At 39.4% G+C, this 23,091-nt stretch overlaps 1 protein-coding gene across 2 annotated transcripts in view; it reads left to right on the top strand.

Annotated features, from left to right (window-relative positions):
- Positions 1–2,742, top strand: part of Miro (mitochondrial Rho GTPase) — a 97,476-nt gene extending 94,734 nt beyond the window's left edge. For both annotated transcript variants that reach the window (XM_067157277.2, XM_067157276.2), the window contains one exon: positions 142–2,742. In XM_067157277.2, coding sequence (XP_067013378.1) covers positions 142–268 — 127 coding nt within the window. In that variant the 3' untranslated portion in view covers positions 269–2,742. The remainder of the gene's footprint in view (positions 1–141) is intronic.
- The last annotated feature ends 20,349 nt before the right edge of the window (positions 2,743–23,091 follow it).

Below are 23,091 nucleotides of genomic sequence, written 5' to 3'. Positions count from 1 at the left end.
GACTCTCATAGATGTTTCAGCTGGATCTCTAAATCTGCCCTCTACTCAGTAACAGAGGAAGAATACTGTGACGATAATTTGTATTTCTGTGTCTTTATTCACCCTGTTCTGTTGTTCCTCATCAGTTTCTTGTATTTGCAGACACCTGAAACAACTTGGACTGTTCCCTGGAGACTCTGCGGTGTGGTGGAAGGCAGGATTGGGTATTGCAGCTGCTACAGCTGTGGGTTTCCTTGTTGTCAAGGTGCTCAAGGCAGATAAAAGATAGTAATTCGTATCATTGTTGTGGACAAAGTATGTATTTATAAAAGGTGTCTTGTACCAACCCTGAAGTTTTCCCATGTAGAAATCTATAACTCTTCTTTATATTTATATTTATTGTAAATTGAATATTGTACAGAAATTATATCATATCCTGCAAGGAAAATGTGTTCAGAAAAATTACAGACTGTTTCAATTATGATCATGGTAGAAAAAAAAAGTAGTTGTACATTGGGTACCAAGTTCTGTATTGGAGATGTTAGTAGAAATATTTCATTACAAAAAAAAAAAAGTCTGATTCTCTACAAACATTGTTAATATTCATAGTTCTTATCTGTCCAGGACCAATTCATCCACACAGTCAACAATGATTGTTTCAACCCTGTATCAGCTGTTTAAATTATTTGCTTAGTATATGAGCATAGTAAGAGAAATAGTATTCATCCAGTCAGGTGCTTGGTTTGAAAGTGATAGTCTGAAAGAGTTGACTTCCTCAGTATATTTCTCTGTAGGGTGGAAAATTAAATTAAGGAATGGTATAAGTTACATAGCTGTCTTTGTAAAAGATAAAAAATAAAAAATATGAAGGGAGTCATTTTTGACTGTAGAATTGACCATTGAATAAATAAAATTCAAGAAGTTCTGCTGAGAGCTAAATTGCTTACTTTCTTTGTCATTTTTGGTTGACAGATGTAGCTGCACCAAACAAGTGTTTATCATGCAAACTTAAACAGTGTGTCTCATATAAACTAAGGCCGAATGCACGGTGTTTGTACTCTGCGCTACGACAGCTGCCTGAGCTGAAATTACGTTGTGTGTGACCGCCCTGCTTTAAGTGTGTATACAATCTTGTATGAAATCTTACATCATAAAAGATGCTGGGTTATACAGGCATTGTATCTGGTAAGCACATTCTGGCTGACGCGAGTGAGTTCTGTCACTGTAATGTTTCTGATTTCATTTGTAATGTTTTCGTTCAGTTCCTCCAACCTGTGAGGATGTGCTCGATACTCCTTTTCTTTCAGTTTACCCCGCAAGTAAAAATCACACACTGTTAGATCTGGAGAACAAGGTGGAAATAGCCCAGCACTCATCACTCTGTCTGCAAACACTTCTGAGATTGTAAGAAGGGAATCTTCTGCTGTACGAGCAGGGGCTGAATCTTGTTGAAACCACCCAACCTCCTCCTCTTCTTCTTCTTCTTCTTCTTCTTCTTCTTCTTCTTCTTCTTCTTCTTCCATTAACTGATGGAAGAACGGCAACAAAATGTCACCTTGGCACCTCTCTGCATTTACTGTTGTCTCAAAAAAAATAGGCCCAATTATTCATCTTGCACTAACAGCACAGATAACACCAATCTTCCTATCATAATGAGGGACTTCACAAACACCATTAGGATTTTCTGCACACCAGTAGTAAGAGATGCGATTGTTCACACGACTGTTAAGATGAAACCAGAACTTTTATGTATGAAAATACCTACAAAAATACGGTGTTGCAATGATAACTGTCTCACCATGTTAACAGCTGAGATTCTGACTGACGACTGATGCTTGCCAGTATAGTTGGTCCGTTATTGGACATTATAAATTTTCCAGCTAACTCATTCCTGGTTGCCAGTATTTTGCCCCAGTGTGCTAAGTTGGGCTCATCAGTTGGTAAAGAGCTGTGATGATAATTTGTATTTCTGTGTCTTTATTTGCCCTGTTCTGTTGTATGTTTCCTTTGTCTCCTTTACAATTTTTTCAATAACCATGAGGAACAAACGAGGTAACAGCACACTCCCCTGTCTTAGTCCACTTTCATTTCTAAACCATTCCGTCTTTCCAACTGGAATAATCTGGTCTACTAGACATAAATCAGATGAATTTTCCACACATCACATCCTACATTTTACACCATAATATGACTTTACAACTGGTTCATTGACATATAACAAAGCAGCTGAACCTTAATGAAATATAATGACACAGAACAACACACATTGTTATGTGTATTGGTATTATAAATTTACTCATTTGGAACAAAAGTATGGAAATCAACATCTTTATCATCTGATGCTTGCCAGGTCGAACATATGCAGCCTGCTTGCAAGGTCAAGAACTATGTGTGCGCCTCCCATACTGAGGCTTACATATCGGAGAGTAAATACGCCGCTTCAACAGTCTTAGTTTATACGAGACACCCTGTATATACCCAGTGGAATATTTCCATCATGGATATTTGGAGATCAGAGAAACTGTTGTTTAAAGAGGTGTATCCACATTGCTAATTTTTATTTATTTATTTATTTATTTATTTATTTATTTATTTATTTATTTATTTATTTATTTATTTATTTATTTATTTATTTATTTATTTATTTATTTATTTATTTATTTATTTATTTATTTATTTATTTATTTATTTATTTATTTATTTATTTATTTATTTATTTATTTATTTTATAAAACACCTAAAATAAACATAATATGTAACGAATACATGTTTACATTATTTACACTATGCCTATCCAGTCATTAGCAGCCTTGATTGCCCTGTCATTTGTCAGAGCAAGTCCTTCTGACTGCAAGGTTCATTTAGGTGCACATAGATCAGCAGATGTGTCTCTTGACACATTCATATTGTTCATCACCAGTGTAAACCCATTTCTTTAGGTTTACTTCATATCATTTTACTAAAGTTCTCAGTCTATTGAAAGTCTTCCACTTTCCAAATGACATGTAGTAACTCAGTATTATTAACATATATACAGTGAGTTTCTCTCATCGGTTGGCCAGCAGGCGCACCCAGCTTATCTGCCTCCCGCTGACTCATCGCTCCCCGCTCTGCGGCATAGCAACAGGGAGAGCACTTCGCTCACTTTATCCGTGCATGACATATTGATTAAAATTAAGAAAATTATTAATTAAGAACTAAGAAAATAAACTTGTACCTTACGACAGAAGATGTTCTCATCCTGCATCCACACATTTCTGGCATCGTCTTAGGAAACTCCGATTCACGCTTAAGTTCGTCTGCCGTAACTGAAACCATTTCTCTCCGGATATGTTCTTTCAGTTCATCCAACATGTGAGGTTTTCTTGCATACACTTTATTCTAACATTTTTGTAGCCCGCCATGCTGACTTCTTCGAAACTCCGGCTTCTTGTCCAAATTGTCTTAGGGATTTTGTAGGCGTATGTTCTAATCTTTCTGACATTTCATTTACTTTTCCCTCGTTAAGTACAAACCATTTTCTCTCAATTTGTAGGGGATGCACGTGAAAATTGTGTTAGAAATCGACTAATGATTTCCCCGCAAGACTCTTGTTTTCACATAATTATCGAACATGAATACCCTTTCCTATACGATGTACACATGTGGTGACATTATGAGAATTATACGCCAAAGTACCACATCACAACTCGAGAACAGTTGGAGCGACAGATCAACATTTAACACACGCTCTAAGCACGGACCTGAACTGCGAAGTGCGGGCATTCCCGTGCTGTCGCTGCGCTGTGTAACGGGAAGTGAGGAGTCAGCGGGAGGTAGATAAGCTGGGTGCGCCTGCCGGCCAACCGACGAGAGAAACTCGCTGTATGTACGAGGTGTGTTCAAAAAAAGACCGAACTTCGTAAATTGCGCGCAAACTGCAACATTGAGCGAGTTGTGACTGTGGCGGCGCCTAGCGGCAACTTCTGACAACAGACCGCTGCTTTCCGCATTCCATTGCCTGCATTATCAGTTGAGTTAGAGGCTCTGAAGTGATTGCGTGTGTCACATGTTCGTCGAATTCTATAATGAAACAGCTTGAGGAACAACGCGTGTGCGTGAAGTTCTGCTTCAAAGTTGGGAAAACGTTTGTGGAAACACTGGAGATGAGACGTGGGTGTACGGTTACGATGTCGCAACCAAAAGGCAATCATCACAGTGGGTGGGGAAAGGTTCTCCTCGACCGAAAAAAGCACGAATGAGTCGTTCAAACATCAAGGTGATGCTGATTGTGTTTTTGATTGGAAAGGCATTGTCCATCACGAGTTTGTACCCCGAGGCCAGACAGTGAACAAAGAACTGTACCAGAATGTTTTAACGCATTTGAGAGATGCTGTGCGCAGGAAGAGGCCAGCACATGCCTCTCTCTCGGTCCGCAATTATCTGGCAAAACACCAAATTCCTGTTGTGCCCCATCCGCCCTATTCTCCCGACTTGGCTCCAGCAGACTTTTTCTTATTCCCCAAATTGAAAACCACCTTGAAAGGACATCGTTTCCAAGACATTGAAGAGATCAAGGAGAATGCGACGAGGCAACTTCGCGCCATCAAAGAAAGTGCATTCCAGGAAGCATTCCAAAAGTGGAAGAAACGTTGGCAACACGCTGTTGATAGTGCAGGGGACTATTTTGAACGGGACAGTCTGTGAAATGATGTAAGCTACATAATAAAGTTTTTCTAGCCACAGTTCGGTCTTTTTTTGAACACACCTCGTACATAGATATGGGACTATTTTTGACTCAAGTTGGGGTCATCATCAGCCTTAAAAGTTAACCTAGAAATCAAATTGGTATAGTACATAATAAGATGTTGTATTTACATTCTGATGTTTAGTGTTGGCCAACTTTGAACATACTAACATATCCAAAATATAGTAATACAAAACACAATGGTGAACTATCAGTTATGTCTGGCTATGAAACCTGGAGTGGAAATATGCATTGGTAATGTGTACAGTTTGGGACGCTATTTGACAGATAGCCGGGCTGAATGGCTCAGTCTGACCCCAACTTGGCAGGTTCGATCCTGACTCAATCTTGTGGTATTTGAAGGTGTCTCCGAAAACCTTAAAACTAGTATGTGGGACATAAAGCAAATAACATTAATGTTATTATTTGATAGTTATATATAGTTAAATGCTGTTACATTGTTTGTGGGTCCTTTTAACATATCATAGAACATACAGTGCATCATCGCCATGATTGGTTGTAAAATATGAAAATACAACTATAATAGTGATAATATCTAGTCAGAATTTAAAGTACAATCTCTAACAGTCAAATGTATGAATTTTTGTTGGCAACATTGTTTATGAGTCACTCTGACTGTTAGATACTCGATTGGTTAAGTGTTGTCATAAAATCTAAAAATTAAGTTTACGTGAAGTAAGATTGAAGTTCAATTGTACAGATCACCATGAATAAGGAGACATTGTGTTAATAGTACATGCAAGGAAGCACAAATTGATGACGCATATTGTTATGTCTCTAAATCACAGGTTGTTCTGTATCATTATATTTCATCAAGGTTCAGCTGCTTTGTTATTTGTCAATGAACCAGTTGTGATGTCATATTATGGTGTAAAACGTAGGATGTGATCTGTGGAAATATCATCCAATTTATGTCCAGTAGACCAGACTATTCTAGTTGGAAAGACGGAATGGTTTTGAAATGAAAGTGGACTAAGACAGGGGAGTGTGCTGTCACCTCGTTTGTTCCTAATGATTATTGAAGAAATTGTAAAGGAGACAAAGGAAGCATATGGAATAGGGTAATAAAGTTATTGCTAATTGCAGACGATATTATTGTCTGGGGAACGAACAGCAAAGGCTTCAGTTTTGTGAGATTATTAAATGAATTAAGAGAAGGTGATAATGAGTTGTTTTTGTAAGATAATTTGGAGTGATAAGGCAACTTTCTAATTATCAGACCATGTCAGCAGACACAACTGTACTTATTGGTATACAGAGAACCATAGAATTGTTTTTGATAGGCAGTTAAATCTCAATCTGGTGTTACCATTTGAGGTGGTATCTCATGTCATTGGGCCTTGGTTCTTTGATGGAACAGTAACTGGAGAGAACTACCTGTAAATGTTGACAACCTATGCCATTCCGTGGCTACAAATAACCTACAACAACTTCAACTCACTTTTCTTTCAACATGATGGAGCCCCACTGCAACAGCTGTGCGAAACTACATTGATGACGTATTTGGTGGGAAAGTTACTGGATGCCAAGGGGCAGTAGAAACACCACGCACATCTCCTGATCTTACACCACTGGATTCCTTCTTTTGGGGTTTTGTTAAAGATAAAGCGTATGTTACAAAACCAAAAACAACTGAGGAATTCAAAGAAGTTTTTTATAATGCTTTTGATACATAGAATCTCTTAAACAACTCTGTAATCAAGTATGCTTAAGCGTCCCAGGTCATCTGATGAAATGTATCAACAAAGATGGAAAACATTTTAAGAAAGAATGTAATAAATAATCCTGTAGCTTCAGTAAAGTGTTCAGTTATTTCAGAATTCCACTAGTTTGCTTTGTATTTGATTAGGTACCTTTATGATGGGTAGTGACTTTTGGCCCACCCTGTATTTCCACTAGTTAATTCTGTTAACTTTCCACTTTCTAAATCTTTCCTATTAGGGCTATGGATTTTGTTGCTGAGAGTGCTACATTCATTTAAGACTTTTCTGTAATTTTCTGAAACTTGTAGGTATTTTGATGGGGAATGGCATCATTAATTGGAAATATAAGGGGCAGTCAAATGAAAACTGAACACCCGCTACAACGTGACCATGGAATGGTTTTATTCAAAAGTAATTACCAAAAGCGTTAATACATTTATCCCACTGGGAGACGAGACGATCAATTTCAGTTTTTTAGAAAGAGGTGACGCTGACGGATCCACAACTGCACCCACTCTTGTACTTCCTTATCCGAATGAAACCAATGTCCATGAAGGTCCCCAAAAATGTGCAAATCACAAGGTGAAAGATCTGTCCTATACAGAAAACGTTGAAGTGTTACACAACCAAATCACTCAAGCATAACGTTCACAAGATTGGAAGTATGGGGCGAGCATTATCATGCAACAGGATGACTCCGTCTGACAGCATTCCAGGGTGTTTTGACTTTATGGCACATCGCAGTTTCTGCAAAGTGTCTTCATATCGCTGATTGATTGTGGTTCCACGCTCAAGGAAGTCAACAAGCAGAGAGCCCCTGCAGTCAACTTTACACGAACTTGTTTGAACAGTTTTGGATTTCTTTGGCGGGGGCGAGAATTCGATGTTTCCATTGTTGGCTTTGCCGTTTGTTCTCGGGCTCAGAATGGTGGCACCACGTTTCGTCCCCTTACGGGACAGAAACACGTACTTCTCCTCGTGGTACCGCGGCAGATGATTCAGACATGGCGCCATTCTGTCAATCTTTTGTTCCTCCGTTAGTTGATGCGAAACCCACTGCGTGCAAATTTTCTGGAAATGCAAGTGATCTTTGATAATGGCACGTACGGAGCCATGGCTAATGCCAATCTGAACATGAGTTTCTTCCTCCGTGATTTGTCGGTTTTCCTAGATAAGGCCATCAATCTGTCCTATCAAATCGGGAGTAATGTCTCGATGGCGCATCGTCTTGCAGTGATGTGCGCCCTTCTCGGTATCTCCTATGCCACTCGTGCACACTCATCGTGGACATGCAGTGTTCGCCATACACAGCAGAGATGCAACGATGAGTTTTGCATACTCCAGCACCCTCAGCCACCAGAAAACGAAAAACACTCTTCTTTGCTTGCCTCCATTTCTACACCTGGACAAACACACTAGGCCAGTCCGCGCACCAACAAAGACATAACACAACAACTGCATACACCTGTGAGTTAATACCAATATAAATGGTCTGTTATTGTACATTATAATTTTTCCAGCTAACTTATTCCTGACTGCCAAGTTGGGCTCATCAATTGCTACATAGCACACTCACCAAGACGCATGACTAGTGTATACCGTGGAGGCCATTGCGTAGGCTACTTGGAGCCACCGGCAGTGCCAATGCACTATGAGAGACTTTGTCTCATTACCAAAAATTGATGCCTGCCCTGCCATGAGATGATATAGATGTTGATTCCCATAGGGGTCCTGAAATATTTGTCCTGAATGAGTAAATTTATAATACCAATATAAATGGTCCGTTATTGGACTTTATAAATTTTCCAGCTACCTCATTCATGGCTGCCACTGGCAGCCAATAGCGGACCATTTATATTGGTATTATAAATTTACTCATTCGGGACAAATATTTCAGGTTCCCTATGGGAATCAACATTTATATCACCTGTGAGTTGTCACCATACAGTTCTCCTACCACAGCGATAGCAATATTGATACGTAACAACAGTGTTGTCATCTTTTGTGCGAAATGTGTGTTATGGCAAGTATTTGGTTTTAATTTGGCTGCTCCTTTTACTATCCTATCATCAGCATAGATAAGGTGTATATAGCAAAAATCGTGCAAAATAAATGTATACAAATATAATGCATTGTACTTAAAGATTGTGCAAGGTATGGAAAACCCTCTGAAAGTTGTAAGGGTCTCTTAAAACTGTCAATTTTTTTAATTTCATGAGAGAAAGTAACAAACTATGAACAAACTTGCAAAAAACATAGTAAGTGGAGATCTTTTGCTTATTGTGCAGCTTGTTTGGCTGCTGCCAAAGACAGCTTTTTGATAACAGTTCACAGCCATCTATCAAACTCTGCTGATACTTATTGGGCTACTTTACATATTTCTTTTCATTATGTGGTATATTTGTTTAGTCTGGAATAGGAAGTCATTTGCAGTAGCTGTTCTCTGAGTGATCACTGGATATTATTAGTTATAACTAGGGCTCGGATATTTAGGAAAAGTCATTTTTCTTATTCTCTATTTTCTTGCCTGAATGGATTTTGGTGCAAATCAGGTGAATATTGTCACAATTAAGTGATTTTTATTTGTCATATAAATGCACATTTTGGCTGTGTTTTGTGATATTTCAGCGGTTTGGCAACAGCTGTAGCTGTGCAAAATCGTCAACTTACCGAATGAGAACTAGTACTCACAAAACTGATTTTCTGCATCACATCTCTAGTTAATACAAGGGGAATACTCTGCCTCTTCTATCAAGATTCAGCAGGAATTGTTTTCTGGCATATATTAAGTTGAACTTTGGAATTATATCAAGTGCAATTACTCATTTAGAAGCTGCTAGCTTAGAAATTCATGCAAGTATTGAAATTGCGAGAAGTGTTGAACTTTTAGCACAACAATCACATGGAATATTTGGCATCAGTGTAAAACGGAAACTTCAAAACGTGCTTAATCGAAGTGGTGGTTTTCGCTGTGTGTGCATGATAAGTGTTCTTAGAGCAGAATGTACCAGTACATTACAAGATGAGCGCATACTCGACAGCACAGTTCGACAGCAGTGATTTAATATTATTTAAATATGAACCCATAACGTCTTGTGATGTAGGAAGGAGCTTCTCTTCTTACAAGTTATAAGTTAAGTTATAATCGTAGGTCTTTCGTGCTTGATGCTTTGAAGAATCTTGTCATACACTTCAATACCACCCGCGGTGAAGAATGAAAAAGGAATGCGAGTTTGCACTATTTGCCCCGCCGCTCTACCATAATCTATCAAAAGACATCTACTTAATTTGTTTCATGCTGCTCAATTTAAACTTTAACGCATTTGAGTAATATTAATTTGATCTGGACTTATAGTTCCAAAATATTTTTAAAAATAGATTGATTTCTAGTTTTCTCATATTTCAAACCATCAACAAAGGGTGCAAACATGTTTTGACTTTTAAAATGTTGAGTGATCTGATAATCTTAGCGAACTTAGTGCTTTATAGCTATTTTCACGAATGTTTGATGAGTGAATCGAGGACAATAGACTGTGAATAACTGCTAAACATGTATATTCAAAAAATGAATATTAAAGTAAGAATAATGAATTTAGTTAACAAATATGTATCAAAGGAATTGCCGTTTTGATTTATAACGTATTCTAAAATGGCCATATTTGGATGAATCATTTTCGGGTCATATTTTGTCATTTTTACGTCATATTTTGTCACTTTTGAACTCATATTTTCTTGCTTATTTGATCTATTTTTAGGTTTTAAACATCCGAGCCCTAGCTATAACCATGAACACTTACGTTCTTGCAATTTTTGTGAAATTCAACGGAGCTCGAAAGATTTACTTTGGAACATGGTATTTGTACAATTCTTTTGTAAAAACATAGAGTTGGATAAATTCCCAGGTGTCGGAGTTCCACACAATTCTTACCCTGATAAAAAGGTAAAAGAACCATAGTACATAGCCTTGTTTGAACAACCACAAAATTGTTTAGAAATGACAGGAATGCATATTAGCTTTGGGACAAAACTTCCAACATCCGGTATAAGAAGTAATTACTATTTTACATAATATGAACTGTAGCTATTTTGCCAAAATTCACCTGTATATTAACATCAGAAACAAATTTTTAGCTGATCATCAGTAATCCCAGTGAAAGCTCTTCTGTCACACTAAGCATTAATGTATCAAACAGTCAGATTTGTTTTTTACACCATCACAGCATGGTAAAACAATCAATCATCAAAGACTACATTTAGAGCTGTCGCCCAGGTGGCAGATTCCCGATCAATTGTTTACCTAGCTTTTGTCTTGAAAGTTTGCAAAGAACTTGGAAATGTATTGGTTATTTCTCTTTATAATTTATTCCAATCTTGTAATCCTCATCGTATAAATTAATATTGCTCCAATTTGTCCTCTTGAATTCAAACTTTATCTTCATATTATGATTTTTCCAACTTTTCAAAGCTCTGCTCAATCTTATTTGTCTAATTATGTCATTCCAAGCGATCTCTACACTGACAGCTCTCTTTACATCCTTACTACAACCACTAAATACCCTCATAACCATATGAAGATATCTGTAACTTTTCTCAACAACCTCGTTAATATGATTACCCCAAAGAAGACCGTTCCTTATATTAACACCTAGGTTATTCTAGTGTTCTCCATGAGGTAGTTTCACCCTATCAACACTGTAATTAAAACTGAGAGGACTTTCCCTCATGCTGAAACTTAAAACTTGATTTTTCATTGTCTAGTGTCCCCTGCAGTCACTCACATTCCTGCAACTCATTTACTACTCTATACAGAATAACATCATCCGCAAACAGCCATATCTGTGATTCCAGTTCTTTACAAATGTCATTTATATAAGTAAGAAAACATAAAGGTCCGATAATACTGGCCTGCACGACCCCTTCCTCTTAATAATTTCAGGATCAGGTAACACTTCAGCTACTATAATTCTCTGAGTTCTGTTTTCTAGAAATGTAACCACCCATTCAACAACTCTTTTGTCTAGTCCAATTACCCTCATTTTCACCAGTAATTTACCACAATCTATCCTTTCAAAAGCCATGGATAAGTGAGTACCGATACAGTCCATTTGACCTCCTGAATCTAAAATATCTGCTATAACTTGCTGAAATCCTCCAAGTTGAGCTTCAGTGGAATAACCTTTCCTAAAGTCGAACTGCCTTTTATCATCGAGCTAGTAATTTTGCTAACATGTCTAATATAATCAGAAATAATGGTTTCTTGCAACTTACAAACACACTTCAAGCTGACTGGCCTGTAATTATCCATTTTGTTTATCACCCTTTACATTTTGACACTGGAGCTACTATTGCAACTCTCCATTCATTTGGTATCGCTCTTCCAAGCAAACAGTAATCAAATAAGTATTTCAGATATGGCACTGTATCCCAACCCATAACCTTTAATATATCCCCAGAAATATTATCAATTCCAGGTGCCTTTCTAGCTCTTCAACTTTTGTATCTTTTGTATCCTCTATCTTGATATTATCTTCATATCAAACTACCTGTTCATTAATGTTCTGGAATATCCTTCATGAACCTGTTTCTGCCTTAAAATATCTATGCACATCCTTCCATTGCTCCATAAAAGTCATATCTCTGCCATTTATATTTGTCATTATGTTATCCTTAGCTGAATTTTTTGTTAATTTCAATTTCCTAGTAAGCTCCTTCAATCTCTCCTTACTCCTGCAACCTTTCCTAACTCCTAACCTGCACCTCCTTCTTAATCTCTCTATTTCCCTGTTAAAATACAATGGATCCTTACCATTTAACCTTTGTTTACTTGCACATTACCTGGAAACCCAATGAGACTTCTCAGTCATATTTAGAAATAGTTTTGGAATGTAGTAAGAGATGGCAGCATCGATCACACACGATATACAGCAGTTATCTGGCTGAAATGTGTGGCACTACACAGCAGTGGTGAAGCCATTTTGATGAATGCTGGAGTGTAATGAAAATTTGATTTTTAATAGCATTTCTACTGCTCAGATGACAAGCTAACATTTTTTTCCCCACTAAAGGAATACCTAAACTTACAAATTCTTCTCTATGTAGCATTCTGCAATTCTGGTATTATGAAATACTGGAGACTTCAAAGTCCCGTCACCACGAACCTGCTACGCAGGCGTAGCAGGGTGAGAGGTGATACTCCCACGTGGCGCGTCCCAGGTGGCGGATAGGGGGGTCCTAACCGGCTTGCCGGTGGACTTGAGGGAAATAAAATACCTCTCGCGGACCAAATACACACCCCCTGTGAGTGGGGGAGGCTGACGAATAATACACCCACGGTATCCCCTGCCTGTCGTGAGAGGCGACTAAAAGGGGCGACCAAGGGATGAATGAATTAGAACCATGCAACTACTTTTGATTCGTACCATCATGCGGGGAACACCATGGGTTGCATGTACTTGCGAGTAGTATCACTAATATGGTACTAAATATGTTTGTGATTCGTTGCAGTAAAAAGCCTGGCCTGGTGGATTCCAGTACCCGTGCGTTGTACCCATGTGGGCAACACTGCAGGTCTGGGCGTAGCCTGTGAGTTGTACCACTATATGAGCGACACCGTGGGTCTGCGTTGCCTGTGATTAGTACTCACTATGTGCGGAACACCACGGGGCCCTTGGGACCGGCACCCGTGACTAGTACCCTAGGTGAGGAAACTCATCGGTTTGCGTTGGCTGTAAGTGACGCCATTGTGTGCGAAACACCATAGGTCTGCGTTACCTGTACGAAGTACAATACTTGTGAGTAGTACTATCTTTTGTGGAACACCGTGAGTCTTCGCTACTTCTGATTAATACCCCAACATGACACATACCATGGTTCTATTTTACTCGCGACATGTACCATTCTGTGGGGCCTTAGACGTGGATTTTGCACCCCCTTTAGACACCAAGCATCATTGTGCTTTAAAAGTGGTACCTTGGTCGGTAATACTGTTATTTTCGTTCTCTATTGAATCCGATCCACTGGTTTTTGTTTTTGTTTGTTTTGTGTTTTGTTGGGTTCCTGTCCATCCATTCATTCTTCATGACATTTTTTATTTTTATTTTGGTCAGTGGATGCCTTTGTAATTTTTGTTCTTTCATTTCGTACCATTAGGGGCCGATGACCTTCGCTGTTAGGCCCCTTAAAACAACAAGCATCATCATCATCAAAGTCCCGTCAGGTACCAGGGACAACTATTAGTGGTTGAGGTTATGTTTGAAATTTGCTAACTACATAAGTATTCCTGAGTTTTTGGACATCCTATTCATGGTAAATAGTATCAGTGCCAAACACAAATTACTCTTTAGCTTTATTCCAGCAGCTGAGTGTTTAGATATAGATATATACTACGACTCTAATGAAGTCCGCAGTAAAAATCCTTTCTTACTTTTTAGCATTTGGCTCTCTGCAGAAAATGCCTCAAAGTAACTGATGTAGCATATGACCTGGAGAATATATGTGAGGACATGGGTACTCCTAGTGAATTTAGTAATGATAGTGAGGAGGCATTTTCTGTAGAGACCCACAATGCTGAAAAGCAAGAAAGGATTTTTACTGCATATTTCATAAGAATGATAATCTATATCTAATCAATCAGCTGCTGAAATAAGTCCAAATAATTACTACCACAGTCAAATAATAATAACCAGGCGAGTTGGTCGTGCAGTTAGGGGCATGCAGCTGTGAGCTTGCACCCGAGAGATAGTGGGTTCGAACCCCACTGTCGGAAGCCTTGAAGATGGTTTCCGGTGGTTTCCCATTTTCACTCCAGTCAAATGCTGGGGCTGTACCTTAATTAAGGCCACAACCACTTCCAACTCGTAGTCCTTAATATAGGAAGGGTTGTTACCCTGGAATGGTTAAAATAGACTACTTAAATATTTAGAAAGGGCATGTTAGGCAAAATTATACACACAGTGGCAATTGCCTAAATTCTCGCTGGTTGTCCTAAAACATAATGACAAATTATGTACACAACTATGTCATAATTTTTTGTCAACCTATGGAGATGTAATGTATGTAGGCAATCCCCATGATGATTCTTATCAGATTCCCATTGATTTAATTATCTACAAGAACTCATGATGACTCTAAGGGAGTCAAAACCGGTCTTCACATAATAAATTTCAAATATTTTACATTGTGTTGAATGGTGGAACACCCCTCAAACTCTATTACATTAGTTATACGTGAACATGGAAATGAAAATTATAACCTATGATCAAATATTGGACTTGAATAAAGGTTAAAAAATTACATTTCATTGTAAAACTGTCAATTCTCATCAATAAGGAAGACTCTTCAGCAATATCAAACTTAGGTGACTGACTGACGGACGGACCGACCGACCGACCGACCTACCTACCTACCTACCTACTTACTTACTTACTTACTTACTTACTTTCTTTCAGCATGCACATGCAGTTCACTGGTAAATGTTTTCAGGTTGAAGATAAGGCATTGACTCAAGCTTCCGTCCAAGGATATAGTATGGTTGAGGGGGTTGAGATGTACGAGAGGAAGTGTGCTGGTGGACGGTTTCGGGGGGAGGAAGAGTGTGGAAGAGGCTTTCACTTGGGCAGAGTCCATAGCCGTGTAGCAGTAAAGATGTCCTCACAAACCCCTGTACGAGCAAGCACCAGCCAAATCTCCATGGTCGCATACAGTAAAATTAAATAGTAATTTATGACCTTGTTTGCCCTCTTATTTATGTTTTAAGAAGAAAAATAAGAAATAATTAAATTAAAATGCAACATTTGAGACCAGGAATTTTGATTCAAATTGGGCCTCTGGCTTGCATCCCACGTTTTGCGAGGTTTGGCAGGAGTGAATCAGTTTGTTTTCACGTGGAAGACTAGAATGAGTGCGGTGGTTCTGGTCAGTAGCAAAGAAAGAGTTGTGTGGAAAAAGTACTGTGATCCCCCCCCCATCGACCTGAGAGTTCACTAGCTGCCGCTGCAGGACTCAGATAATGGCCCCATGCTTGCCAACCCACCCTCCCAAGTTAAGAGCCCCTGATGCTCATTTTAGTTGTCTCTTACGACAGGCAGAGGATACTGTGGGCATTATTCTACTGCCACCCACCCATCCACAATAGAGAGATGTGACTGATTCATGGCATGGTGCACAGACTGTACCCAGTATTACAGATCTTGCTGTCCTGTATGCTAAAGTCAAACCAACTTTCACTTCAGATACAAATGTCTATATATGACTGCATGATATGCTCTCATTGAATAAATCTAATGTTGTTTTTAGTCCATGTACATTGTGAAAATATATGAGGTCTTTTTTTTCTTTTTCAAGATCATCATTATTAATACAGTAACAACAATATACGCCGAGTGTTAGGCGGCGAGAAATAACCTGACACCCTCAGGGAGCCAACGGCTTCGGGCGGATGAGCTCCTTGAGGAAGGGCGGTGGTCCCTCAGTGGAGGAAATGCCACTGGAATCCACTGAAAACCTGATGTCGGTTAGCAGCGCCATCAGTATCGACTTGATGCACAGAGCAATTCATGCTCGAGATGGGTCAAGAGCGGGGAGCCTCAAGCGTCACCAGAATGACTGGTTTTTCGGTTGTGGTACTGCGGTGTGGAAGAGAGAGGGACCTCACTACACTATTATTCCCATGAACACTATCATGATAGCTGCTTTAAATGGATCTAATTCGTCATGCGACCCGGCTGACAACCGGCGCTTTTGCGGTTCCAGGCTGCAAAGTGTGAAATGTGCTACTGGGCATGTGCATGTAGGCAACCAGGCTGCATATGCGAAATTTGTGACTGGAAGAACAAAGCAGAATGTGGGTACTTGGAATGTGAGAGGACTTTTAGCTTTAGGAAAACTTCTCCTGATAATACAAGAGCTGGAAAGGTATAATATAGGAGTGGCTGGGCTAAGTGAAACTCACTGGAAAAACAATGGCCATTTTAGGAGTGGTAATCATTGGGTCTACTTTTCTGGAAATGAAGAAAAAAGCAGTAACGGGGTCGCAATTGTGATCAGTGACAAACTGAATGGCCTAGTGAAAGGATATAAACCTGTTAATGATCGCATTATAACACTAAGTCTCAAATGCAAGCCACTTTCAATCAACATCATTCAGGTTTATGCCCCAACAGCGGATGCATCTGATGAAATAATCGACCGCTTCTATCAAGATCTTGATGCTACTGTTTCAGCTTTTCAAAGCAGAGAAATAACTATTGTTATGGGAGACTTCAATGCCAAAATTGGTTCAACACAACGTGATGAGCATGTCAGAACATCGATAGGAAGATACGGAATTGGAGAAAGAAATGAACGGGGGAACGGGCTTCTTGAGTTTGCAATTCAAAACAGGTTCACTATAACTAATACAGTCTTCAAGCATCACATACGGCACATGTACACATGGACGTCGCCTGATGGTCAATATAAAAATCAGATTGACTACATCTTGATCAGTTCAAGATGGAGGTTCTGTAATGGACACCAAAACTTGTCCAGGTGCAGTATGTGGCAGTGATCATCAGCTTCTTAGAACAGAAATAAGAATAAAACTTCAAACACCAGTTAAAAGATCACACAGGATACCACAAGTAGTTAATATGTCGTCTTTCAAGCAATCATTGGCGCGAAGAGCCTCCATATTACAGGATCCAATAACAACTGCAGAAGGGCTGTGGAATGTGACAAAAAACTGGATAGAGTCCTCTTTGAATGAATCTCGAGTACCAAATACTAGAAGGCAACAGTGGATCTCTGACTTGAGCCTTCAGCCTGTAGAAGAAAGAAGGTGCCTTAAAAAATCTGGCATTAACACTAAAGAAAAAAGAGAGCAAATGTCTGATCTTGATAGAAGGATTCAGTCTTCTTGTAGAAGAGATAAGAATAATTTTCTTAATAACATTTGCTTTGAGATTGAAGACCATGCAAATCAAAACCACAGCAGGATCTTTTTGACAAAATTAGAATAATCACTCGAGAATTCAAGCCATATTCCTGGAATAAACAGAACTCAAAGGGGGATGATGTTGTGGATGTAGAGAATGTTCTGGAAATATGGAGATTGTACTGCCAGGATCTGTACAGTGAACAATGTAATGCACAAGACCAAGTGATGATAGACAAGCAATCAAATCCTGAACCTGACATCCTTCGAGATGAAGTAGAAATGGCTTTGAAAATGTTGAGAACTAGAAAAGTGTGTGGACCTGATGGAATAAGTGCAGAAGTCTTGAAAGCTACAGACGGTGCTGGAATTGAAATGCTGTTGAAAATCTGCCAAGCAATATGGAATTCTAGAAGATGGCCCGAGGAATGGGTACAGTCAATCTTTGTCCCAATCCACAAGAAAGGATCGAGGAAAAAATGTGAAAATTATCGCTTAATTGCTTTGATTTCACATGCCAGGAAAGTTATGCTTCATATCCTGCACAAAAGACTCTGGGCATTTCTAGAGTATCAAATTCCTGAAGTCCAGACTGGATTTATGAAAGGAAAAGGTAATCGAGAACGGATCTTAAGCCTAAGACAAATCATAGAAAAGGCTAGAGAATTCAATGTTCCGGTATGTCTGTGCTTTATTGACTACCAAAAGGCCTTCGATACTGTCAAATGGAACCATCTTTGGAAAATTTTGGATGACATGGGTTTGCCACTCCATTTGATTGATCTCCTGAAGTCCTTGTATAAGGAAAATACAGCCACTGTGAAGATTCAAAACAAATAGTCTCAGCAGTTTCGTACAAGGGCTGGAGTTCGCCAGGGATGTATCCTGTCACCGTTACTTTTCAATATCTATGGTGAATATGCTATGAGAACTGCATTAGATGGCTGGGACAAAGGGTTTTCCATTGGGGGATGCAAAATCAACAATTTGAGATTTGCTGATGACACCACCTTGATAGCATCATCTGAAGAGGAGTTGACAGAGCTGATCAAGAGAGTAGAGGAAGCAAGCCTAGAAATTGGATTACACCTAAATCGACAGAAAACCAAAGTCATGATTGTTGATCGTAAGAACAACAACAGTCCACATATCAAACAGATTGGAGGGTGTGAAGTTGTACATCAGTATGTATACCTAGGCTCCTTACTATCCAATTCTGGTGGTTCTAAAGATGAAATGAAGTGCAGAATTGAAATAGCAAAGGTAGCAATGATCCGTCTGCGGAAGATCTGGAAAGATAACATCATCACCATTAAGACAAAAAAGAAGCTCGTTAAATCTCTAGTCTTCTCAGTCTTCTTGTATGGCGCAGAGACGTGGACCATCCTCAAACGTGATCGTGAATGGATAGAAAGCTTTGAAATGTGGTGCTGGAGGAAAATGTTAAGGATTCCTTGGACAGCTCATCGCACGAACACATCAATCCTGAACCAACTTCAGATAAAAGTTCGTCTATCGTGTAAGGTCTCTCAACGGTTTGTACGCTACTTTGGACATATAATGCGCCGAGATGGTAGTCTACAAAAGCTTATTGTTGAGGGCAAAGTCCAGGGAACCAGACAACGAGGACGAATACCAACGTGATGGATTGACATGGTGAACGGCCCCCTACAGTGTTCTGTCAGAGTAACCACATTGAAAGCTTTAGATAGGGAAGAATGGCAGAGTATGGTTCATCCTAGAGGGCTGAATATTATGATAGTCACGACGCCTCAGTCATGAGGCAAAACGATGAAGAAGAACAACAATATAAGAACTCTGATTTTTTTGCAGTTTTATTGTTCCATTCTTTACCCTTAGGAAAGCATAGCACCCTTCTCTTCTGAAGTGCACTTGCCAACAATCACCTCCTCTCCAAAGCCAAATTCTCGTTGACATATATTGTGTTGTCTCCAGGTAGCCCAAAGTTTCTTGTGCACAGATTCAATGTTTGTCCCAGACTGAGTCTCTAACACAGTGCTCAGTTGCACTCTAGGGTGAAGGTTTTAGAGAATCGTGTCACAGAGTCAGAACAGTACTCAAGATGGAACACCCTTGAAATACAAGGTGTTCCTGAGTGTAGGAATGAGAATGTCAATGTGTTCTCAACCAAAACTGCCCAGAAAAGCTACTGTTGTTACCGCCATGTGGGGTACAACACGAGATGTAAGCAATCCCAGGTCCATGTCTTATCACAAAGGAAATTAAACAACAGATGTCATTTTGCATCCCAAAACATAATCCATATGACTTTGCTGATTTTTTAGGGCCTAAACTTCTTCCTGACTGAGTAACTTGGGTGTTTTTCTCTCCATTCCATGAAAACACACTTAGTCTCCTGGGTGTAACGGTGGACCTAGCTGTTGTCTATCATGGTGGTGGTGGAGGTGATTCTTGTTTTAAGAGGAAGTACAACTAAGTAATCATCTTCTCTGAACAATTAAATGAAAAAAAAGTATTCAAAAAAGGAATTCTGAAATGAATTACAAAATAAAACAAAAATTATTTTATTAAGCCAAAAAGTTCACAAATGGATTTAAAAGGGAATGTAAGTTCCCTGAGTAATAGAACACTTGAAATTTATATACTCCTGATTAATCCACTCTCACACACAAAGAGAATGACGAGATCAGCAGTAGTTGCGTCATCGGCTAGTATGAGTTCGAGTGTCTCCTGCAGGCCAAGGTTCCATCTTAGGCGAGAGAGATCGGTGAGGATGTAAGGCCTTGGTAAAATCAGCACCACAAGAACATACTGGGGGGGGGGGGTCTTCCCTCTTTAGGATGTAAGAATGCAAATATGTTCCATGACATATCCTCAGCCTACATAAAACTATGACCTCTTTCCATGAAGGCCGGAAAGAAAATCGACACAATAGAGAGATGTGACTGAATCGTGGCATCCACACATCTGATGTTGATCACTCTAGACGATGTCACTTGGCATCCAGTCTGTTGCTCATCTGCCCCACTCTTGTTCCCATTATGAAACTGTTGCCACCTCACTGAACATGCCTGTCAGCCATCATGGCGTGAAAGCACGCACTCCGTGGTCACAGCTTGCTTCACCCTTCTCCTGGGCATGTACGACACAGACTCTTGTGATAATGTGACATCCTGTGACATGAAAATGAAAATCTTCAGCTGTTTCCTGTCATTTGACCTGGTCAGGAATGGAATGGATAGGAAGGATAGGAATTGTACCGGCTGCCGAAGCGTGTCGCACTTCTCTGCGGCAATGATTAATGACTGACAGATGAAATGAAATTATATTAGAGAGTGTTGCTGGAATGAAAGATGACAGGGAAAACTGGAGTGCCCAGAAAGAAACCTGTCCCACCTCCATTTTGTCCAGCACAAATCTTACATGGAGTGACCAGGATTTGAACCACAAAACTCAGCGGTGAGAGATCAGCGCACTGACGCTTTTTTTTTTTTTTTTTTTTCTCCTGTTTTCTTGGTATGACTGTTGATCTTGAGCATCTGTGTACCTTCCTCGTGCCCCATCCCCTCTCTGATAATGCAGTAGTCTGCTAACCTCAACTGATGGTTGTTGCATTATAAAGAAATTTATTCTTGTGGATCACAACTGTGATCCGTGCGACCACTAGCGTGACTTCTTTTGACTTTGTTTGTTTTCTTATTACGGTGTCTAATCTCATGTCATGTGCATTTATCTACTCCGTTTTATGAGTTTATATTAATTATTGGTATATAAGTACAAAATGGATGACTATGAGAATATAAATAGATGGAGGAATGAACCAGACAGTGAGGTACCTCAAAACATCATGGAGGGAGTGAGACAAATCACAATGTCCGGTAATTTTTCAGGTATTTTTTATAAATGCATGCATAATTATATTATGTTGTACAGAAAATAAAGTTCTTTTCACAATGCATAATCATATTCATTAAATAAACAGCATAGAATAGCCTTATATCACAAAGAAAGTACGGATCACAATTGTGATCCGCGCGACCACTCACGTGACTTTTCTTCACGCAACCACCAGAGTGTTAATGAAGGTACAGCTCCAGCATTTGCCTGGTGTGAAAATGGGAACCCATGGAAAACCATCTTCAGGACTGCCGACAGTGGGATTTGAACCCACTATCTCCCGAATGCAAGCGCATAGCCACGCGACCCAAACTACACGACCAACTCACTCGATGGCAATGAAATTATTCAAGGTGAATGTGATACCCGTACTCACTTATGTACTAAAAATTAGTCTGGGAATATTGAGAGAGATGAATGAAATAAAATAATAAACCGGCCGTCCTCTGAACTGTTCAGAATCGAAATACAAACCAGTTTATAATTTCAATAAAATTTAAGAATGTAAAAAAAGTGGAATTCTTTTTCCTGGAGGAAAGCAATTAAGGGAGTTTGAAAATCAGAAAACCTTAAAGGATTTCTAGGTGTCTCAAAATATATGCGGTCTTGTTGCGCTACGTACCAGTGAGGGAAAAATTTCCAGCCTACGAAGCGAGTTCACAGTTGCTTCTGCCATCTACAGCTGCATACACTAAACTCCTGCAAGAGCTGCAAACAAAACAGAATAGCATAGAGGAAGTTTGTGCTGATGTTTTCATGGCCTGTAATTGTAGACATGGTACTATGCTTTTGGGCTTTTGCTGTGTCAAGAAAACAAGGTAAAATTCTTTACGTTTTGCAGAGAACTCCGCTCTGCGTCTTCAAAAGAAAATCTTGGCTGTTCATGAGGAAGACTTCTCCAGTAATAAAGGTTTGAATTTAAGAATGCTTTACCGTTGGCCTATAGTAAGTGGTACTCTAATTCGTCACCAGATGGCTTACTGTAAGTTATAAAATTTGATGTTATACCAGTAGTCAACTCAATAACATAGGAAAATATCCTTTAGTGCACGAACACTTCCTCTCTTTCCCCAACTTGGTTCTCCTCCTGAACCTGGCGGATAATGTAAACAGCTTTTATATAACATATATAACATCAAAGGGACCGCTAAGGACTTGAGTTAACTCCGAGTATAAGATTCCAAGCGGGAGCTGATGACATCATCTAAGCTTCAATTAAGATGTTTCATGTTACACCATATGTGGGTTGCGAAGTAACAGCAAGGTCATCAGACGAACGTGGTATAAGAATAATAATAATGTTATTTGTTTTACGTCCCACTAACTACTTTTTAAGGTCTTCAGAGACGCCGAGGTGCCGGAATTTAGTCCCGCAGGAGTTCTTTAACGTGCCAGTAAATCTACCGACACGGGGCTGTCGTATTTGAGCACCTTCAAATACCACCGGACTGAGCCAGGATCGAACCTGCCAAGTTGGGGTTAGAAGGCCAGCGCCTTAACTGTCTGAGCCACTCAGCCCGGCTGTGGTGTAAGAAATAGAAATTAAAATGAGATGAAGTGCACGAATGACTCGCAGTATAAAAGAATAGAACAGAGCTAAAGAATTTAAGTAGATAGATCTTAATGACGATGGAATAGGAAATTTCTAATTGTTAATGCTGTTATTATCTTCTTTTCTTCCTGGGGGGGGGAGAATTAAGGTCTTGTTGCGCCCCTTATGTCATTAGGCTTCACTCTTGGAGCTCCAAGTAGCTCCCTGTTAGGGATGGGTTGAACTGTTTTTCTCTTGAAGCAGCTTCAAGAAGCTGTCTCGTTCCCTTGCTGGTAGAGCAGTTGAAACTCTCTGCTTGAAGTTGTGTCTGCTTCTGCTA

This window comes from Anabrus simplex, chromosome 13 (assembly GCF_040414725.1).
Source record: "Anabrus simplex isolate iqAnaSimp1 chromosome 13, ASM4041472v1, whole genome shotgun sequence".
In the NCBI taxonomy this organism is placed as follows: domain Eukaryota; kingdom Metazoa; phylum Arthropoda; class Insecta; order Orthoptera; family Tettigoniidae; genus Anabrus; species Anabrus simplex.
The sequence above is the reverse complement of the archived record's forward strand: the minus strand, read 5'-3'. Positions and strand labels throughout refer to the sequence as shown.